The sequence below is a fragment of the Numenius arquata genome, chromosome 9 (assembly GCF_964106895.1).
Source record: "Numenius arquata chromosome 9, bNumArq3.hap1.1, whole genome shotgun sequence".
In the NCBI taxonomy this organism is placed as follows: Eukaryota; Metazoa; Chordata; class Aves; order Charadriiformes; family Scolopacidae; genus Numenius; species Numenius arquata.
In genome coordinates, this window is record NC_133584.1 from 58,481,816 (window position 1) to 58,503,952 (window position 22,137).

Genomic DNA, 22,137 nt, shown 5'->3' on the forward strand with positions numbered 1-22,137 from the left:
CTCAAATGTAATTATTGAATAAATGGCTAATACTTCCTTCTTGTTTAAAACGGGGTTCATATATTTATAGCACATACATCTTGTCCCTTGGAGCCGTGAAACAAGTGGACCAAGACTGTTCCATCTTAAATTATCTCTGGGACCTGCTAGCACTGGGTTCACGGGGCCCAGGAACCAGTTTGTGAAGATGGATATGGGTGAATGAGGTTTGCTGATGAAGAGATCTGTCTCACCGTGTCCAGGCCCTGGCCACACGGCTGCTCCCCAGCTGTTCGTGCTGAGTTGGAAGATGACTTCTGATGGCTCACAGAAATGCTTGGGAGGAAACTTCACCTTCCTCTATGAGGAGTGAAGCTGCCCATGGGTCTGCTGTGGAAAACAGATGTATTATGGGTGGAATAAGAAAAGAGCTCTGAGACGCCAGAGGTTGATTGACTTCCAGGTCTGGACATTTTGGTGGGACAGAATCCCATCTGCTGAACACAGGTGTCTGATGCTCTTTTTCACACCCTGAGGTTTCACACCCTGAGCTTCAACTGAAGTCCTAGAGGGGTGCAGGTCCTCCAAAGACCCCTATCCACAACTCTGGTGAAAACATATTGGACATCCTAGGGTGTTCCCCACTAGATCTAGGTTTTCTGAGGCTCTGTCATCTCAAATTGTTCCCTTCTTCCTGGTCTGGGACACCTGTCTTCTGCTATTAAAGTCCCTTTCCCTCCTGGGGATGCAGGGAATGACATTTCCAAGCTGTGCAAACCAGTCATCTCCAGATACTTTGGCCTCCTGTGAATGCTAAACCAGTCCGTACATGGTCTTTCTCCCAGTTATGGCTCTGAAAAGGAGGGATACGATACTTGAAGTCAGGCAAAGTGCTGTTCCCTTTGACACAAGCGGAGTCAACCAACGGAGACCAACCTGCAGCTTCATCTGGACATTTCCACCAGAGCTGTGGGTCAGAGATGCACCACAGAGCAGGGAAAGAGCACCTGAACCCTCCTGGTGCTGGGCATAGAGCGGGATGCACCATGGGGGTGTTCAAGCAGGTGTTCCTCCTTGAGGTGTTGAAGGCCAGGTTGGAGGGGGCTTTGAGTAATCTGGTCTAGTGGGAGGTGTCCCTGCCCATGGCAGGGGGGTGGAACTAGATGATCTTTAAGGTCCCTTCCAACATGAACCATTCTGTGATTCTATGATGCTGCATCAGGATCTTGTGCAGTGAAGGGCTCAGCAAAGCAGGGAGGGTATTTTTTTCATTTTGGGGATATTTTGAAGTTTAATTCCTCTCCCACCAGCTGGGTGGCAGGAGCCACCCAGATTTGTGGGGAAGGAGGGACATCTCGTGGCCACACAACAAACATCTCTCCTGGCTCCTGGCTCCAGGGCCTCCTGTGCCCCGGGTTGGTGGGTGCACCCCGGGCATCCCCCCTCCCTGCCCTGCGTACCACCCCAGCATTACCCGGAGCTGCTCGGGGAGCCCCAGAACCTCTCCCCTTCTCCTCCACGGGCATGGAAAGCACAGGGGCCTGTTCTCTGGGGTCTGAATAAATAAATGGAACATGGTGATATTCAGTACTTTATTATTGACTTAGGGGGGTGAGAGGCAGGGAGGTGGTGGCATCACCTGGAGAGATTCCTCCAGAGCTTGGGAACCTGGTGTGGCCCAAGGAGGTGCAGAGAGGTCACATTCCCACCCATGCCGCTGGCATGAAGGGAGCTGTAGTATTGCAGGCAGTGGCATCAGAAGGGGGAGCAGATATTCTGTATCTCCCCCATACCACCATCCCGGCCATGATCCCCTCTTCTTGGGGCTGAAGTTGCAGGGCTGAGGGGTTTTTCTTTCTCTGAACAGGTCACGAAGGAGTCTGCTGTCCTTCATGGCAGAGGTGATGTCTGCAAAATGGGTACAGACCTCCAAGGTGGATGGGGAAGGAGCCATACCAGCTGTCTCTTTAGTCTTCATGTTAACCACAGAGCTGGCAGCATCCACCTCACTCACGTCCCCCCTCGTTCCCCATCTCCAAATGCATCATGGTGGCACACAGGAGAAAGGGAAAGGCCTGAAAAAAGCCATCACTGGGCTGTGCAGGGCAGTGGCTTTCTTCCAGTTATGTCCCCCCACGTGCTGGTGGGACAGTGGCTTACTGCTGAGGTTCTGGCTCATATTGCTTCTCTGTGGCAGTGTAAAAGTCCTCGAGGACCGACTGCAGGTACTCAAAGGTCGGGCGCTCCTCAGGCTTGTTTCGCCAGCACTTCAGGATGATGTTGTAGAGTTCACCGGGGCACATGTCCGGGCAGGGCATGCGGTAGCCCCGCTCCAGGTTGCGAATCACCTCGGGGTTGGTCATCCCTGGAGAAAAACACAGCCCAACAGGAGTTTTTCAGCAACCTGGGAGTGAAGCTCAGTGGAGCTCCCATCCAGGCAGGGCTGGAGGGGCATGAAGGACCATGATGCTGGGCCATATCTGGGCACCATCCCTTCCTCAGGGTTGTGCTCTCCCTTCCATCCCTCTGCCCTCTCCCTGACTCCCCCCTACAGGTTTTTTTCCCACCACAGGTATAACTGAGACTCATGGGAGCCTAGGAGAGGAAACCCAGCATGAAGAGACAGGGGTGTGTGTCTGGGCACACGTGTACACACTTGGATATGGGTCTCCAAGCATAAAGCAGCTCTAGATGCTTTGAAGCTGATGCTCACTCATCCTGTATTTGCAGCGTACCTGGGTAAGGGATCCGGCCATAGGTGATGATTTCTGTCAGGAGGATCCCGAAAGACCACACGTCAGATTTGATGGTGAAAACGCCAAAGTTAATGGCCTCCGGCGCCGTCCATTTGATTGGGAATTTGGCACCTGTCCGGAGGAAGCAAAGGGAAATAGCAGGTGGGGTTACAGCATCCCCCTCCTTTCCCATGGGCATGGGCAAGCAGTTTCCCAAAGACTGAGCCCTGGGTCCTGTGGGCTCTTGACTTCATCAGGGGGATGTGACGAGACTTATTGAAGGAATTATAGAGTTACAGAAATAAGGCCAGAGGAAGGCAATTTCTCCCTATCTCCTGCTTTTCTTAAAAGGTCATTTCTCCCTGGCATCTCTTTGCCTTCCTTGGTTCTTTTCCCAGTGCAGACAGGGCTATTTCATCTTAAAAGACTTTTTATCATGTATACGCTTATAAACATCCATAGTTACTGATAGGTGGAAGCCAAATAATGCAAAAACTTAATGCATTGGGTAACCGATAATGTGTATATTTTAAAAATAAGTAGTCTAGGTAAGATATTTTACTTGTGAAGTCTTATAACACCTTTGCATCTCTTGTGTGTTTAGCGATGGGATCTTGGGAATGGAGCCAGGAATGGAGCCAGAAATGGTAGGATGGATGGCCGACCAGCGCCGTGCATGCCGAGGGCATGATGATGGAGTGATCAGCGCCTGCCACAGCCCTTGGGCATCCAGTAGTTCTCAGGAGAGACCCATCGCCCTTCAGGTGGCAACTTGTCATGTGGAACCAATGGGTTTCTGGAGCCCAAAGTATGTGTTTGTGCTATTCAAAGCCAATGCTTTTAGATTTATTAGAGGATAACAACAGTAGGGTTTTATTCTGTATAAAATCATTCACCGGAAAGGGGCTGTTTTTAGCAAAAGTGCATAAACGATACAGCAAATATAAATTCTCTGGTTCTTCGAGCTGCGTATGTATATTAAAAACCAAAAATAAAGTCCCATTTTATTTTATCCACCTAGACCTTGTTTTGCACTCTGCGGACAGCAATGACCATAGGATTACAATTTCAGTATTTCAGTTAGCTAAGGCCAAAAAGAGAACAAAACCCCAAAACACCTTGATGCATAGGAGCTGAGCGTATTCAAGAACTGCACAGAAAACCACACTTTTATTTGTATATATCCTTTCAGGACTGAAAGCCCAAATGCAGTGTGTGAAATAAGTGCCTTTGTTCTTGCACATCACGCTCTGACAAGTAGACTGACGAGGCTCGGAAATACAATCTATGGAGTGAAAATTGTTCAAAGTAGATAGAGGGGCAGTTGTTATTTCAGATTAAAGCTGGCTGGAAAAAATGCTGATAGGAGCTGTTTTCCACTGGATTTGTAGCCCTTTTGGGTATGTTAGCAGAATTATACTGATTTCACCAAAACTTCTCGTAAGGATAAAAAAATGTCTTAAAGAATTGCAGCAATCCCACAGTACCCCTTCATGACATTCCACAAATTACACTTGTGAGCTTTTATTGCTTTGAAATAGTTTTTCATGTTGGAATGGGTACAATTTGTATCATAAGGTATTTTTGGGACGGCAAGTGGAAAGAAAAGTTTCTTATCGTATAAGAAAAAATTAACTATTCAATTTCCATTCCCTAGAGCATTTTTATGGGAAATTTTAGCTTCATCCCAATTCTAGAGGTGGACAGATTTCCAAAATCTGAAAATCTTCTGGTAAGTGCCACTTATGCCAGACTTAATTGTTTTACTCCTGCTTGTTTCCCTGATGCTCTGTACAGTCTCCTTGCAACCTGAATGACACGATCTCACAATTGACCTCGAAGTACAGAGAAAAAGCTGCTACCAGAAGAATTTCACTTAACCCTGTTTTTGTATGGCTATAGATGGACCTCTGCATCAACAAACCAGTTGTCACCTCTCATGGTCATACTCTTCTGTCCACTGCCAGTTCAGACACTCAGCCCCAGCAAGGGGGTTGGCTTTGCAGGTGGAGTCATAAGGAGATTTCACGTTATTTCACATGGGGAATATTGGGGGGTTTATGTCTTTTTGGGGGGTTTGGGGAAGGTTGTTTTGTTTTGTTTTGTTTTAGATGTTCAAGGTACTCTGTTCCCATAAGAAACCCCTGCCAACTTGTCTCTCTGTTATTGAAAGGACCCGATTTGGTCTGGGCTTGGATTGCCTGGGACATCTGGAAAATGCATTTAGCTCCAGATTCATGTCTCCAGCTCCCCTCTGCCATCCCGTGGTGCGCGGTGACTGAGTTACACTGCTATTTCCTTCCCTTCAGACCAGCCTACTGTGAGCATGTAGGCACAGGCAGAAGTTTTCATTAGTAGAGGTCAAATTCCTCCAGTAGCACAACCTGAGATTCAGCAGGACTCCCCCAGGAGTTTGACTAGACGATCTCTAGAGGTCCTTTCCATCTCTGACAATTCCGTGATTCCATGATGCTAAAATACATTTTTCCCATTTCCCTCTGCCAACCTCAGTTACTTTTTACTGTCCCCAAGTGCTGCTCCCTCTCCTGGGACCCCACTTTTGGCTCTCTTGCCTGCTCTGCCTGGGTGCTGATAGGAGGAGAACTGGGGGCTCTGGTCTCACCCCATAGGCAGTGGTGCCCCATGCCTGGTCCCAGCCCAACCCTTGGAGACCTCATATCTTGGCGCGTCTGCGTGGCAGGAGGGCTGGAGATAAAGGGAATGTGTTGGTGAAGCAAAGCTGGGAACGACACCCACCTTCCTGTGCCAAGTATTCGTTCTCGATGATCCTGGCCAGGCCGAAATCAGCAATTTTGCAGCAGAGTGTCTCTGAGACGAGGATGTTGGCGGCTCTCAGGTCGCGGTGGATGGAGTTCATGCGCTCGATGTATGCCATTCCCTCTGCCACCTTGGAGAGGAAGAAGAGCCCATCTTCATCAGTCACCTCCCCATGACAACAAGCGAGCTTGCCTGCATCTTACCCATCTTTATGAAAGTACAGCATGTTTATAGGGTTGCCTCTACATACATGGACGTGCATACACGCTCCATGGATGGACAGATAGATGGACAGACAGAGAGATAAACAGGTAGATGGACACATACATAGACAAATAGATACTGCCCATGTAAATATGGATATATGCAGCTCTACCAGCATGCACTCGGCCTCCAAAAGCTTTAAGCAGCCGAGTGAAGCAGAACAGAAACATCACTCTCTGTTTTGCTCAGAAGTTACAGCTGTGAGTCGTGTCTGTAGCAAGGCACAGAGTCAAAGCAAATCTGAAGCCACATCACTGGGTTCCCAGTTTCTGCCACAAGACTCTCCCCTCTAGTTGGGATTTTAATCACAAACACTCCAGATTAAATACGTGAATTAAAAAAAGAAAAAAAAAAAACCAACAAAAAAACAAAACACTCAAAGAGCTCATCTGTCCCTCAGTCACAGTAGCAAAGTCCAGATCTAGGACAACTAGATGTTCTTCAGCAACCTCCTCTGTTCTCCCTCACTGGTCTGCTTTGGGATGGGGAGGAGATCCCTCCACCGTAAAACTGAGACTGGTATTTTCTGAGACTGGCATTTTCTTTCCCTGCGCTGGATCCAGACTAGGACCCAGGACACAATACAGTTCCCCTCTGATACCTACAGGATGCAATAGAGCAGGAAACCCAGCTATTCATGGAAATATGATGGGATAGAGAGGATATCCCTGGACAAATCCCTTGTCCTGAACATGCGCTGACTTCTCCAAACCCCTCCAAACTTTACTTTGGGAGGTTCTTGCTCCCAGTATCATCTTTCTCTGTCTAGCTCCTTGGAGCAGGGAGCAGCCCCGGGGAGGTGCCCGGTGTGTGACGAACCCCTATAAATGACGGCAGCAATCTTTTATTGCCGGGTGCTGAGAGATACAGAAAAAAAAAAAGAGATTGCAAAATTGCTCTATCAGTCGAGTCTCAGATTTGGGTTAGGCCTTTATCAGGAGGGCGAGTGGATGTACGCAACCCCTTGCTAATAATGGTTAGTGCATATTAAAGCTTTTATGTGCCTGTGGGTGAGGGCAGAGCAATTTTCCACTCCATACAGATTCACATCAGCATCTCGTCTTACATGTGGTTTCAAACAGGATACTAACACATACTTTCCAATGCTGCATTTCTAACCTGTGTCAACACCCCTTCAGCGCAAGTGCTGTTTGCTGCAGTGGAAAATGGAAGAATTGATGTAATTTCCTGTCCTGATGTTAATGAGATAGTACCCGGCGATGGGCCCGTCCCAGCCAAGCGTGCTTTCAAGCATGTACCCCCGAGACTGACCACAGGATCAAGCGCATCGGCCCAGAGTTTTCTAATTTTAACTCCGACGGATGCTATTGGATCCAAAATTGCGCTCGAGAGGGTTGGGTGCCTGTTGGGCCGTGATGTCATCCCAACACCGCAGATGAATAGATAGCAAAATAGCTTGAGAGACTGCCCTTTTCTTCCTCTCCCTCCTCCGGGAGCTGCCGTGTTTGAATCCCTGCCCTGGGGGGTGGGAGCGATGAAAGCTGTCCTTCCGATTGACACCCATGTCTTGACGGATGGGAAAAATCCTTTTTACCCAAGGTGCTGAGGGTGGCTTGTGCGGGTTATGATGTTGCTAGGGTGTGGGGGTTTGATCTACGTTTGACTATCATAGAATCATAGAATCATAGAATGGTTTGGGTTGTAAGGGACCTTAAAGATCATCCAGTTCCGACCCCCTGCCCTGGGCAGGGACACCTCCCACCAGACCAGGGTGCTCAAAGCCCCCTCCAACCTGGCCTTGAACACCTCCAGGGATGGGGCAGCCACAGCTTCTCCGGGCAACCTGGGCCAGGGTCTTGCCACCCTCACAGCAAAGAATTTCTTCCTGAGATCTAATCTAAATCTCCCCTCTTTCAGATTAAAACCATTCTGCCTCATCCTATTGCTACACTCGCTCTTAAAGAATCCCTCCCCATCTCTCCCGTAGGCCCCCTTTAGGTACTGGAAGGCTCCTATAAGATCTCCCCAGAGCCTTTTCTTCTCCAAGCTGAACAACCTCAACTTTGTCCTGGAAGTGGCATGTGGTGCAGGATGCTGGAAAGAGCGTGGAGGGATGTGAGAAGAGTGTGTAGGGCAGGTGAGTGCTTCCAGGTGTCTGTGGAGAGGTGATGTCCATGTGTAACTGGTCAACCCGGGTGATCACAGAGCTTGTTTGGAGGTTCTAGCAGGGGAGCACAGCTACCGTGTACCCTTGACCGATGAACGGTACGTCTCAATTGAGGAAGGTCATCCTCTTCGACTGAGCGTGCAGCTTCAGCAGGGACGCACATGGAGTGGTGAGGGAGGAAGGGGACACCCGCCTAGCCAGCCAGATCAGCCGAATCAACCCTGGCAATCAATGGGGTGACGGATGTCACAGCCAGATCTCCTTCACATCCAGTGATGGTACCCACTGTGGGCCATTGTAGTGGGGGCCAACCCACTATTTGACCATTGTAGTGGATAGGATTCTGGCCAGCTCAGGCCATGCTATGTGATCATATTCAACTCTTCAACCCAAACTTGGAGAGGAGGTCTGGTTGCATGAGGTTGCCCTGTGACAGGTTTGTCCCAAGGGTTCCTGCAGCCATTGTGTTGTCCAACCTATACCACCCTCGTGCTTGGGACAGACAAGATCACTGACCTCTTCCCAGACGCCTCCACACACCTGCCTGGAAATTCTTCATTATTCCTCGTGCTCAATGCAAGTTATAATGTTGTGGTAAATAAAAACATGAGTACTCGTGGCTTCTGCTGTCCCTGCCTCAAAGCTGGGTATAATGTTGGCCAACAGCTTTGCTCCAGGTCACCCCTGTGACTGTAGTTGAGCGCAGATTCCTCTGGCTACAGCACTTTCCTCTTACATAGAAATGCATCAAGCTAATTTCTGGAGCAGCACTCTCACCAAACCCAGGGGCTCTGTGTTATGGATGAATTTGGAATATTCTGCTTATCAGCAGGAATTGAATACAAACAACAGGCTTTACCTTTTGAGAGAAGGAACAAAAGAATGAAAAAATGGGGGGGAAATGGGGAGGTAAAAAGAGAAAGAGGGAAAGAAGAAAGAAATTAAGGGAAAGATACTAAACAGGGAGGATGCTGTTGGCCCCATAACCTCTCACAGACAACAAATAAAAGCTGCAGTTATGGAAGACTTTTCACTAGTGAAGAGGGAAGGGACTGAAATGTGTTCCTCTGCCCCCTTCACAGGGGTCTAAAGGAAAATAAAAATGGGGACAGTGCTTTAAAGTATTTAAAGTATATAAAGTATATAAAGTATAAAAAATTAAAGTATTTAAATCCTTTCATCTTGATTAAAGGAAGAAGGAAAATCTTTCACTATATATAACAGTTGCTCAAATATTAAGATTCTCTAGTTTTTATTACATTATAAAATAAGTCTGTATGATGGCTGGAACCAAGTGACCAGCCTTTATATGTTGTTTGCTCGGGCTTGCTTTGACCCAGAGAGGCCAAGTGATCTTATGGGTAAATCCCAGACCTGCACATCAAAATAACTGTATTCAGCGGTAACACTGATGCTTCATGGCTTTTTTCCAATATTTCCAAAATCAACCTAGTTCTGCTCTGGGTGAGCCAAACTCTGTCAACAGCTGGCCAGGACCAAAGCAGAATGATTTTGCTAACCTCGTCTTTCAAGTACAACTTGTTGCCAAGATGCTGCCACTCCGGGTCTCAGTTTACCTGAATTTGACCCATTTGAGTTTAGATTCACTTCTGGACTAAAACGTTATGGTGCAGCTGCAACTACTAACATTCACAGCCTGGGGATGCTTAGAAGGAAATGACCCTGCAGAGAGAAAAGTTTGTTCTCATAAGGAGCAATATTCCCAGATTTGAGGGTCAGAACACCCTTTAAGCCTAATCACGAGAAGGGAAGAACTGCTTAAAGCCAGCATGTGTCTACACTGAAAGCCTCTTTGTTGAGCTTTTTCTTCCTTTTGGTAAAAAGCGACACAAACATATTTTCTGCTCAGTAATGCAGAAAACAAAACAAAACAAAACCAAACAAAACCCACCAAAATAAAACAAAACAGAACAAACCCAAAAACCAAACCCCAGCTCTCTAGCATGGCACTAAGTTCCCCAGAGGCTGTCCTGAGGCCAGCAGAGCATTGCTGAGCTGACGAGCACATCAAGGCGAGAGGGCTGAGAGAGAAACCCTGAGTGAGCACACCAGGAGGTGCTGTTTTTCTCCACGAAATCAACGCTCTGACAGACTTCAGACTTGCAAGCATTTCACCAAGGCAATAACAAATCACAGTCTCGAGTCTGTTTCCCAGGGGTTGTTCACTCACCTGAGCAGACATATCAATGAGTTTGGGGAGATTCAGTTGGCTTCCTTCTTCTGTCTTCAAGTAATCCAGCAAACACCCTGCAAAAGAGGAGAGACTGCTGTAACTCTCCTGTATAAGCCTATACATTTGTTTTCCCTGGGTCTTCTCAGAATATATGCAACAAATCTGCCTGCATCCTTGAGAAAATCCGAGAAACCACAATGGGTGTTTGCTGGAGCATCTTCCATTAGGAAAGTTCACAAATGCAGTCCTTTTTTTGTGTTCTATTTCACACAGACCTTTTGCAAACTGCTGGGCATTCATCGCTCAAAGACTTATGGACAAGAGGGGCAAAATAAAGGACAATTTCACCATGAGGGGAGTAAAAAGCTGAAACAAAATTCCAGTAGGAGCAGTGGAGATGAGAACTGTAAATACTCTTCTAATGAAGCATTACCATGTTGTGAAGTATCTTATGAAATATGAGACCACAAGAGGCAGAATTTAATCGCCCAGAAGGTCCCTTCCAGTACTAGAAACAAACTTGTGGATCATTTAGTCCTTCTGCTTACAGATTTGGTACAACGCCCTCCTCTCCACCCCCATTATGATGGGAGTACCAGCCATCCCGTTGACCTAATTTTGCAGAAACCCAACAAAACACTCAATGAGGCTCTTTACCATTGGCCATGTACTCTGTCACAATGTAGATAGGCTGCTTTGTGACTACTGCATACAGCCGGACCAGTTTGTTATGCTGGAGCCTCTTCATCAAGTTTGCCTCTGCCAAGAAGGCATCAGGATCCATGCTGCCCTCCTTCATGGTCTTCACAGCTACCTTGATGTTGTTCTTGTAGTAGCCTGCAGAGAGATAAGGATGCATTGAGGAATTTTGGCCTCTCTACAGGCTCTATCAGGCCATGCAATAAAGAGCAGAAGAGCTTGTGGATGAGGGAGCAGAAAAAACACAGCAACAACTCTCAATCTCCCAACAAGAAATAAATGGAAAATCTCAGTGCCAGTGGGCTCTGGGAAACCAGTAGGTGTAAGAGGAGAAGGGAGAGACATGGCACAACTGTAATCCACGTGGCTTCATCTGGGATAATTCCTGCTCTGGGTGGTGGACACCCATGTGATGAGCCCATCCTCATGCACTACTCACAGCCCTGTAAGACTTTTTCTAGGTGAAACCCCTGGGACCTCCCACCAGCTGGGTTCTCAAACAACCCAAATGCCATCGAAAAAGCCAGGACACTGCAGTCAGGATGTCAACTCAGTCTGGTCCTGTCCACAATCTCAATTTCCAAAACAACAAGCAACCACAAAGAGGACAGCAAAGGAAGCTGAGCTCACCCCATTTCCTCTCCCGCTGATTAGCAGTGGGCAGGAAGGCATAAGGGATTCAGATCTGGGTTATAAAGTGGAACAGGGAAGCAGAAAAAGTGGGATATTGTCACCCAGGTGACACTATTTCTGGAACGGGGGGGAATTATACTTACCCATCCACACTTCCCCAAACTGCCCACTGCCAAGTTTCTTCACAAGCTTCAAAGACTCCCGTGGGATCTCCCATTCATCCTGTGCCCAGGGTCTCTGGGGAACCAGGGATATGCAGGGAACTGTGAGCCGCTGACAGAGGCCATCCCCTTTCTCTGTGTGAGGATGAAGCACAGAAGAGTTCAATGGGATGGCAGAGCTAACCTCCTCCTCCTCCATCTACACGTGCCAGGAAAAAGTTGTCAACTCAAGGGAAACCTCCACAACCACACAAGTGTTTCAGCCGCAGGGATCAAGGCATCCAGAATAGACTCAGTGACAGGAAAAAGCTCCAAAGGAGTCATAGAGGAGAAAGTTCTCCTGCCCCGCAAGTCCAAAGCCTGCTTCCCAAGCATCCCTTCAACATTCATCTCTCTCCTTTCCTGATGGGGGACCTTCCCTGGTTATAGAGCTGTGAGCAGAGCTCACCCTCACAATGCCCTAGGATGAAAGATAGTACATGGGTGCCCAAGTTCTGCTTGGAGAAGCACACCTTGCCCATGAGAGTGGATGGAGTGATGGTGGTGGTAAGCCTGTCCTCTCTTGGTCCACATGCCCACCTTCTGCCAGGAGACAAACCCATTAGGGAAGACAAACAACTTACGGCTGTAATGATGGATTAGCTCTGGCAAGCTGGAGAAAGTCATTCTGGGGGAGATGTAATATCCCCCGCCATCTAAGGAGCGGATCCTGTAGTGTTTGATGATGTCCCCGTGAGCAGCATCGCTGTCTCTCACAGACAAGGAATAGGCACCTGGAGAATGAGCAGAAGAGGGAGCTGTGAGGACAAGTAGGACCTGACCCAGGGACCAGCTACATCCTCTTCCCTTGCCTGCCTGCAGCTGCAGACACCTCTCCCAGCCCTTGTTAATGCCTTCTCAGGGCAAGTCCCACCAGACTGCAAAGCTACAAATTTCCCTCTCTCCAAGGCAAGTAGAGAGGTCAAAGGTTCATCAGAGCTTAACTGGGCCTTTCAAGGCTTGGTTGAGTAAGACCTGCCTATACCATGGCCAACAGCCCCGAGGAAGCAATATGGCAATCAATAGTACATCTCCAGCCAGAGCAATCAGACACTCCTTAGGTCATGATGGGCTTCTCACAGCTCCACATCTCCCATCTGAGCTCTCTCAATCCCACCACCTCATCTGGACAAACAAGAGCAGCCTCACCAGTTTGTACAAACACAGGACTGACAAGGAGCTAAACCACCCTGCCAGCACAACCAGAATTTCAGTTAGTGGGAGACATAAGGCAGAGAGATACGTGTCCCTTCTCAGCGTTATCCAAAGTTCCTGTGCCCTTGTTGTCCCCTATAACCCTTGTGCCAAGGTCACTGGTTCAGCTGGGAGTACAGAAGGGGGAGTCAGGAGAATTGTCTTGATCAGCCATAAACCTGTCACTGTGACTAAACCAAATCTAGATTCACATCTACAGTCAGATGCATTTTGACCTCAAGGGAGCTACTCAACGATCTATTGCTCCAACCTGCTGTTCTCTCCTTATAATGGGTTTGTAATCTAAAGCACGGGGTTGGTTTTTTTTTGTGCACAAAAACATCACTAGATGTTGCTACAGAGCAGCAACTTCCAGCCTATGTCAGTGCAAATTTCAATACAGCTTAGCAATGGTGGGGTTTTTTTCCCTTTTGTCTGGATCACATTTCCGGAGTAAGTTGTTACAAGCCTGCTGGGCTGTGAAAAGTCTAATACGTCACCTGGGTTGATAGGTTGCCCTTTTTTAATGCTTAAAAAGGCAGATCTATATATGTTTAAAAAGCATGAATCTGTCATGTAGGATCATAAGCAGAAGTGAGGCCTTCCACAGTGACTCTGAAACCCCAAAATCCCACACACAAGGGGAATTTACCAACATCTAACACTCACTGGCTGGTGTTTCTCCATCGCAGCACCAGCAGTTCCCTACGCCAGGGCTGGAAAACATTTGCATTTTTAAAAAGTGACAAAAGAAGACCCACCTCTGTGTATATTTGCTCAGTTGCAGAGATTATAAGTTTTTACAAACAGAATTTGGGAGAGTCTAAGGTTTTTCTAAGTGCGAGCAGTCGTTTTGGGGGGACTCGCTTTCTACAGAGACCAGACTGAGGTTTGGTGGCATAACTCATATCAGTAAGGGTGAGAACAGAAGCAAAAGCTGGAGGGATAGGAGCTCCTTAACCCTGTGTTAAGGTGCTGTCACCAAAGCCGGCCACCACCGAGGCTGTGAACTCCTCACTCAGGAACCACAAAGCTTTCTGATTTCCTGATTCCCTGTGCAATCACTGCCTCTGTACATTTTAGGTTTCTCCTTCTATGGTTAGCTTGGGAGTCTCAAGGCTCAAGAGCCTTTTTGCACTAGAGCACCTCCAGTATGTTCAAGAATATCTGCTAACAACTGCCTCAGCGTTTTATTTCCTTCACGGACACCTAAGAATGTGTGAAACCATCAATCAAAAACCATAATAGAACAGCAGGATGGTTGTACACTCTCCATTTTGGGGGTCTACTGAAATCCCCTGGGGTTTGATCAGTGCTCCCCGCAGTGCTCCTCAGTAACGTGAGGTGGGAAACAGGAGAAAAAAGTAAAATTATCAGAAAGTAAGACCTTAACTATAGTCTAAAGGGACAAAATATCCCAGAGCTTTGTTTTCCATGCAACAAAGTCAATCAACCACATACTAAGGATGTGTCCACGTAGCAGAGCTTTGTTTTCCATGCAACAAAGTCAATCAACCACATACTAAGGATGTGTCCATGTAGCAAACCTGACCAGATACCCTCCCTACGTGGATGCACTTTGTGAGAGACTGATCAGCACATTTCCTAAAGAGCAAGTCCCAGGTGAAATGATTTGTTGCAGACAGTGCCCAGTTAGGGCACAGTTAAATAAGGACAGGGTGGTGGACTTGGCAGTGCTAGGTTAAGGGTTGGACTTGACGATCTTAAAGGTCTTTTCCAACCTAAATGATTCTATGACTCTATAACATTCATGGAAGACCTGATGGTTTAAATGCAGAGCTGTGGAACCTCAAGACTGGAAGCACACAGCCTCAGCATGGTGGGCTGCTTCTCAACCGAGAATGTTCTTCTGAGACTCTTTCCTTCACCATGAGTGTCAGGCAGAAGACAGATTGGCTCTATCAGTCCTGCCACTGAACATCTGAGAACATCCCAGAAGCATCTTCAATGGAGCAACAAAAAACTCATGGGAAAGGCAAAGTAATGGCTCAGTTTTGCTGTCCATGTCTCAGTGACCAAAGGTCACCACACAGCTAAGGATGTCTTTCCCAGGGAGTGATCTTTGGTCCCTGCTGGGTGCAGAGAGGTGTTGTGAGGGCTTGTGTCTGCAGTGCTCACCACAAGTCCTGCTAGAGTTGATCAGCCACATTCACACTCCCTATTGCTTGGCCCCAGGCCTCTTCTGGCTCCTCTGTGGTACCTATGTGATCCTAAGTTAATATTAACAATATAAACAATATAAATAACAACAATAATAATAATAGTAATGATAATAGTAATAAGAATAAGAATTAGAAGAACTAGAAAAATTAGAAAAATAAGAAGAAAAACAAGAAGGAGAAGAAAGAAGAAGAATTAGCATTTTCTCCTATTGTTGTTGAGGATGATGGTGATGTTATTTTAATTTCGATGTGATTGAAAGAGTATGCAGGCCAGGCTGCAGCCCATCAGTGTTGGGCTTATATGACGCAAGTCCAAGAGGGTGCTTCGCACGCCTGGGACATGGCTTCGGGTACGTGTGGGATGTTTTTCAACCCAAGGCCTGCTGCTGGAAGGAGCCAAACGTGGTGCGAACCCAGCTGCACTGACGACAGACAGCACTGCAGAAGGAAGCACAGGAATTAATGACTAACACGTGTGCAAGCGGATGCCTGGGGGCTGAGAGTCAGTGGAGAAGAAGAGACCTGATCTATTTGTTAGCGTGGTTGCCCCCAAAATGCCTGCTCTCCTGCAGGGCTTCCTCTCCAGACCCTACTGACCCTTTAGACCTTCTTGCATCTTTCAAACCAGTGACATGCAGCGGTGACAGGGGCTCTGGGCACCCTCCAGGCCAATCTATCAGCTGCCTACTACCAGTGTTAATATTTGTCCTGTCATTAGAGCTAATGACTGGATTTCACCCCAAGTCAGATTTTAGTCTGCTGGAGTGAACGTGATAGAACTTTCCCTGTCATTCACCATGGCTGGCTACTGTCCCCTTGGGAGCTGCAGTGCAAAGGCAAAGCACTAGGGCAGAAAAGCTTCAATTCTCTTTTCTCCCAGTGACAGCAGCAAACGAAAATTGCTAAGTGGAACCAGACAGGTGGCAGGGCTCCTAATCTCCCCCGATTTGGCCAGGGTGGCCAAAAGGAGTTCTTGCTCCTCAGCCACAAGGGATGTTCGCCTGTCCTACAACCCCGCATCGCATCCCAGCACAGACCTGGGCTGACACGCAGAGGTCCACGCCTGCACTCAACACCATCTCAGAGCAGTGTGAGCACAATTAAATCTTGCCCTGGGCAGCTCTGGATTTCAGACCCTCCTCTTCTGGGTCTGGGATCCCCAAACCATCCTACAAGGGCTCTCAGGTCCTTTCTGTTCAAAGGTTGGCAAGTATTGGATGGGAAAGAGCAACAGAAGGTGCAAAGGGTAGGATTCAACTTCACATCATATCTAGGGCTGATTCAGTCACCTAAACATGGGTGTCTGCTACCACTTGATATTCTCTGGGACATCTACATGGGCCTGGTAAATATAGTGCAAAACCACAACTTCTGGTGGAGCAGCTGGAGATGACTCCAAGATGTCCAGGGTTTGGTGACCAAATCAAGCCCCACTCGCTACAGTGGGAGCTGAGGCAACTGTCACGTGTGATATCTACATCTTGGTGCCTGCATCTCACACTGAGTCTCACCACATGTGGCATCTCCTGTTCCTACAGGTCTCATCAGGCTCTTAACTCCTTCCCGATGGGAAACCCCGGAGCTCAGCTGGATACAACAGCTGGGCTCTGCGAGGTTCCTCCTGCTGGGAGCAGAGACACAGCAGTCTTGCTGCGAGCCAGGAGTTCGTGACTCGGCACAGCTGTGCGACTGTGCTCCTGCAGGTTTCAGAACGATGATTGCTTCGGGGGAAGATTTATTTATTTCCAGCAGCTTCAGCAAGGCTAGCTCTCTGCCAATGATTTCCCTGCTGGTCTGCTTCCCACAAGGATCCATCTTCCCAGGATGCTGAACAGGCCTTTCACAGCCTCTGCAAGATATGGACTGAAAGCGAAGCCCCCAAGTTTGCAGATCTCCAGTATCTTTAACCATTAGCAAAATGAGACACTGCTTAGGGTGGGCTGTGAATAGGTGCTGCTCTTAGGCAGGGTGCAGAATGCGTCCTGCTATGGTTGAGACAATTCGATATGAGACAACCACCCTCCAGTGCATGCAGTTTAGGGGGATACTGCCCTTAGCTTGACTCAGTGCTCGGCCCTGAAGGTCAAATCATAGAATCATAGAATGGTTACAGTTGGAAGAGACCTTAAAGATCATGCAGTTCCACTCCCTGCCATGGGCAAGGACATCTCCCACTAGACCAGGTTGCTCAAAGCCCCATCCAGCCTGGCCTTGAACACCTCCAGGGATGGGGCATCCACAACTTGTCTGGGCAACCTGTTCCAGTGTCTCACCACCCTCATAGTGATGTTGTTGATGATGTGCAAAGTAAGTGAAAATATATGTCATGGAGGAGGAAAACAGGAAGAACCTGCAGGGTTTGAAGGGCAGGGTTAATTCCATAGCTTTGCTCTGGACATCTCGTGGTGGGTCACAGGGTGCTTTACATTAGTGAACTCGGCTTCATGGCATATTTAGAGATGCGGGGCTTTCACTTTTCCACTTCTTTTTAGAGAGGAGGAAGCTGTGGTTAAGTGGATCAAATGATGTCACCATGGCCATGGCAGTCTAAAGCACAGGGTGTTCAGGTACAAGCTGATCACATGGGATGATTCAGAGGATGAAGTGTTTGAAGGAATATCAGCCATATTTTAAGACAGAACTCTAAATATCAGAAAAGGCACAGGTAAAACTCACATCTCAGAGCAGAAGCTGATCTCTGACCATTTGGGACTAACATGGGACTTCCATGGAGCAGAACAGGCCACATCTGCTGATGCAGAATATCACACACCTCCAGCTAAGTCTGCTTCTAGGCAGCAGAGACAGGGTGTTAAAGACCAGGTCTAGCCTGGTTGTTTCTCCTTGAACCTCAGGACTTCACCACCTCTGTCCAAGCCCTGTGTGACCTAGACATGCCCACACACCAGAGAATTGCAAGGAATTATTTCATCCTGTGTTTGCAGCCCATGGCTAGCAGAAGTAGGGGGCAATTGTCCCGAGAAAGTGTAGGGAAAGGTCTGATCCCACCTATGGCAGGGGAAGGGGATAAACACAAGATCAGCATGTGGTGACAAGTCCAAGCCTGATCATTTCAAAGGCACCACAAAGGCGGTGGAGAAACCAATATACAGGCAGAACAAGTTACTTGTAAAGGGAAAAGCTTAGAAACAAGGGGTTTTTTCAATGTTTTCTGGAACCCTGGAACATTGAAATGTTCCCTAACCTAAATGTTCCCTAAAAATTCTGAAAACTGCAAATCCATATGGAAAGCAGCCCTCCTGCTTGACATCAGCTCAGCAGGGATGTGTGGAGGTGAGCCCAGGCATGAGGCTGGGGGGAGAAGTCAAAATAGGCTGCTATAATGTTAAAGGAGCACTGCTGATAGCTGAGAGAGAGGGCTACAGGAAAATGAGCATCTTGTTGTCCCGCTGAGCACGCTAGATGTCACACCAGTTCAATACCAGTGTTCCAGTTTGACTCTATTTGTCAGATCCTGCTGTTGGAGGTGGCTGAAATGGTCAGGTCTGCAACACAGCCAGGGCTCAGACCAGATCTGTGAGTGAACCACACCACACCAGAGCCTGCTTTCTATCCCTGGGATCACATCCACACCATGAAGCGCTCTCAGCCTCCGAGACAGGGTGACTGCTCTCAAATTGACTATTGGGAACGGTGCCTGGTTGGTGCCAGGACAAAACCTGCGCAGAGAATGTGTGGATGACCCAGCTGCCGCATCCAGACTCTGGCACTATTGAATTTACTGCTAATGATGTAGCCATGGAGGAAGGGACAGATACTGCCTTGGGGACCTGCCATGTGCATGGAGAAAACAGAGACAAGAAAGGAATAAGGAGAAGCTACTGTAGGCAAGAACTAGATGGAAAATGGAAGATCCAGCTTATCTGTTCCCACTCCATGTGTTTGGCCCGGGTCTTGTAGAAGCATTTGGGAAGCAAGACAAGGAAAAGAAGGTCTCCTATTACTTCAGATGGATGTTCCAAGTCTCTACTGATATATTAAGAAGACACAAACAACCTTTTCCCATGTGGCAAACAAAGACGCCTGTACCTATTTCACAGGAAAGGAACCAAAGCACAGCAAGATAGGAGTACTTTCCTAAACTAGCATATGGAGCTGGTTCAGAGCAGAACCATGGAACCACCATAAGCATTAATTCCTCCATGCTGCAAGCACACCTGCTGGCCCAGAGGATGCAAGGAGAGAAAAATAGGAAAGCAGCAATATGAAATTCCCATGGGACAACTTAAAGTAGCTTCCAGAATGTCTAAAAATTATCAGTACAGAGCAAAGAAATTGCAATTACACGGTTAAGTATTGTGGTTAAAAACTATATCCACTGCTCAGGAGAAGTGACCACAATGCTCTGCCCTTTCCACCCTCATTGGATCGTGTCTTCAAAAGCCAGATGTGTTCATAGGGAAGGAAAGAGGATGAAGTTCACCCTTCCTGTTCATCAGTCTCCTTCTGAAATCCCTGGTTTGCATCAATTCCCCCTGCTACAGACTGTCAGGGAAAATATGTTTCCCTGGGAAACATTTTACACAAAAAGACTTTTTCCAAAATCCTGCAAGTTTCTGCTGCAAGCAGGTGAAACGCCTCTTCAAGACTGCATAGAAGAATCTCCATTTGCCAAAACCAGTAACATTTCCTCGGGGAGAAAAGGAAAAGAAACCCCCTACATGTTGTTTTGGAAAGTCTTTTCTGCTTATCTGTGTTCCTGTATCTCTGCCACAAACTACGGTGACAAGAGCCACCCTTACCACAGTATGAACTACACAGCGTCATGAGCAAATCTTTGTCCTCCAAATCCCCACTTCGCTTCTACAGCCCTGCTGAGCCTGGCAAGACTAATTTTGCCCAGCCAGATCCAAGAAACACTGGCACAGCTGAACTTTGCAGCTCATAGCTGAAAGGTTTTCCAAGCCGTGGCGATAACGAGGAGAATTCCCTGCTCTGTGGATCTCACCTTTGCTGGTTTCACTCTCTCGGACAAGGAAAGAGCCGACTTTGTTACCGGAAGACAATAGCAGCCGTTCAGCATCTTTTCTGCTCAGAGTTTTAAAATACCACCTGGGAGACAGAGAAGGCAAAATTGTTGTTTGAAAAGGAAAAGCTCTAAAAAAAAAAAGCAAATTCTTTCCAGTTAGTTCATTTTTTTTTTTTTTACTGTCACACTCTGAAACTGCGGATTGTTTTTATCAGTAAATAGTCTTTTATCTACTGGAAAGTGCCAGTAATAGACCATTTTTAGTAGATTAACACCAGATTTTGGTCACTTTGGGCTTGTTTCACAGCCTTGCAATTCAGGCAGAGCAGAGAGTAGATGGTACGTGCATAACCCCATACGGGAGAGGAGAGAAAGCTCGGTGAGCGAGTGAGCTCTCAGCAGTGCCCAGGCAGGCTGTGTATAAAGCAGAAACATGGTCTAGAAGCCAAGCATAGGGTACCCATCGTCATTTAAATGCACCCTTCGGATACAAAGGGCATTTATGTCTCAGCCATGTTTCTGTGTGCTGTTAAGTATCTGCTGAACTCCGTGGTGGTTAGGTCCCTCCAACAGGAGACGGCAAGCAGGGCTGATCATTTACAGCTGGATGACACAGAGGAGAATAAGTCATGGAAACAATTTCTTCTGCTGCTTGCGTTATAGGCATAAAAAACTCTTTTGGCTCAAGTCTTTCTTGCCATCCTCTTTGCAGGGACACAAACACGGAGGCTGCATCTGTGGTAATGAGTCAAACAGCTCCAGGCCGTGGGTTTGGGCACTGGCGCTCAGTGTTTGCCCCATCAAATTGTTAGCGTGGTCCCTGGCACATCCGAGACCTGTGCATCAATGCACCCTTCCCGAGCGATCCCCAGTCCCTCTTTACATATGGACAGCCTCTTGGAGGCTGAGGAAGTTTAACACTATGTGTACGGGTGGACTGGCCCAGTGGGGCCAGAGGATGGCCCCTGGCACTGCTAATTTACCAGTGCAAATGTAATTTTTATGTTCTTTCCCCCAGATCCTTGTTTTCCACAATGGGTGCAATCAATGGGACAGGAATCTTTGCCTGCTTTCCCTGTGGCTACCTCATCCTCCCCTCTTCACACCCCCATGGTGCTTAAAACTTCTCCTGGACTTTTGGGCAGCGTTGTTGGGGATGATGGAAGGCTTCTTGCTACCCGGCCCAGCACTGACATCTTCCTACCATCAAGTAAAGCTGTTCCTGTAGCTTGTTGAGAGACTGAGCTCTTTCAGAAAGGAAAGCCCCGCATCAGTGTTCACCATTCATAAGCTTCCACACTTACTTTTCCTCTTCCAAACTGTCTACTTGGGCGACGAAGTTGCTAGGGATGTAGCCTTTCCTCCCGTTGCTGAGGGATTTTGCCAGCCACCACTCCCCCTCGCTGCAAAGCAAGGAGAAGAGAAAACATTGAGTGCCCAGAGGAGGCTTCATGACAAGCTAAGGCTGCGGGGACAGCATGGTTTCTGGGGTTTTGAGTGCTGAAAATAGGCCAGCACTCCTTAATCCACACTACAGGTCCCTCTCGATTTCCTAGGACCACCACCAGTCTGAAGGCTGTTGGTCTCTCAGGGACTTCTGGAGGTGACAATCTCTCTCCATGAATGCAGAGGAAACACAGAGTGACCACAGACTCAAACCTCTGCTATACATCCCTGGTGAGAAGAGGGAAATCTGGGACACCATGGGTTTATTGCATCTCTTGCATAGGGACATTGGAGCTCCTCCTTTCTGCTTCTTCCTTCATCTGTCAGACACCCCATTGCTTTTTTCTCCCACCAGCCATGACCAAAAGCAGCCCTCACCCTGGAGTCTCCCCTGCCCCATGGGTCCCAGCCCATGGAATCTGAGTGAGAAATGTCATCTCTGGAGGCAACCTCACAGAGCAGTCAAGGATGGAGCAGCCCTACAAGACCAAATGACCAGGGCACCCAGGCCCACTTCTACCCTTTTATGGACTGGGCAGATGAACTGTCAACCTCTTCTCTGGAGGGTTTGAGAAGAAGGTGAAATGAAACCACACACCTCTCTGGCTTGATTCTGTCCTTTCCTCTGACTACACCCAACCCACATCCTTTGCAAAAGCACGATCAGCACAAAATACGAAAGAGGAGCTAGGTGATTGTTGTTATTTATGCTGT

The 22,137-nt window shown here is 47.8% G+C and overlaps 1 protein-coding gene across 2 annotated transcripts in view; it reads right to left on the reverse strand.

The window, feature by feature from the left end:
- Nucleotides 1-1,556: 1,556 nt before the first annotated feature.
- The window catches only part of BLK (BLK proto-oncogene, Src family tyrosine kinase), a 46,619-nt gene continuing 26,038 nt past the window's right edge, over nt 1,557-22,137 (reverse strand). For both annotated transcript variants that reach the window (XM_074153753.1, XM_074153752.1), the window contains exons 5-13: nt 21,282-21,380; nt 19,957-20,060; nt 12,195-12,344; nt 11,554-11,706; nt 10,736-10,915; nt 10,076-10,152; nt 5,472-5,622; nt 2,715-2,846; nt 1,557-2,344 (exon numbers count right to left, since the gene is read on the reverse strand). In XM_074153753.1, the coding sequence (XP_074009854.1) occupies nt 2,136-2,344; nt 2,715-2,846; nt 5,472-5,622; nt 10,076-10,152; nt 10,736-10,915; nt 11,554-11,706; nt 12,195-12,344; nt 19,957-20,060; nt 21,282-21,380 (1,255 nt within the window). In that variant the 3' untranslated portion in view covers nt 1,557-2,135. The remainder of the gene's footprint in view (nt 2,345-2,714; nt 2,847-5,471; nt 5,623-10,075; nt 10,153-10,735; nt 10,916-11,553; nt 11,707-12,194; nt 12,345-19,956; nt 20,061-21,281; nt 21,381-22,137) is intronic.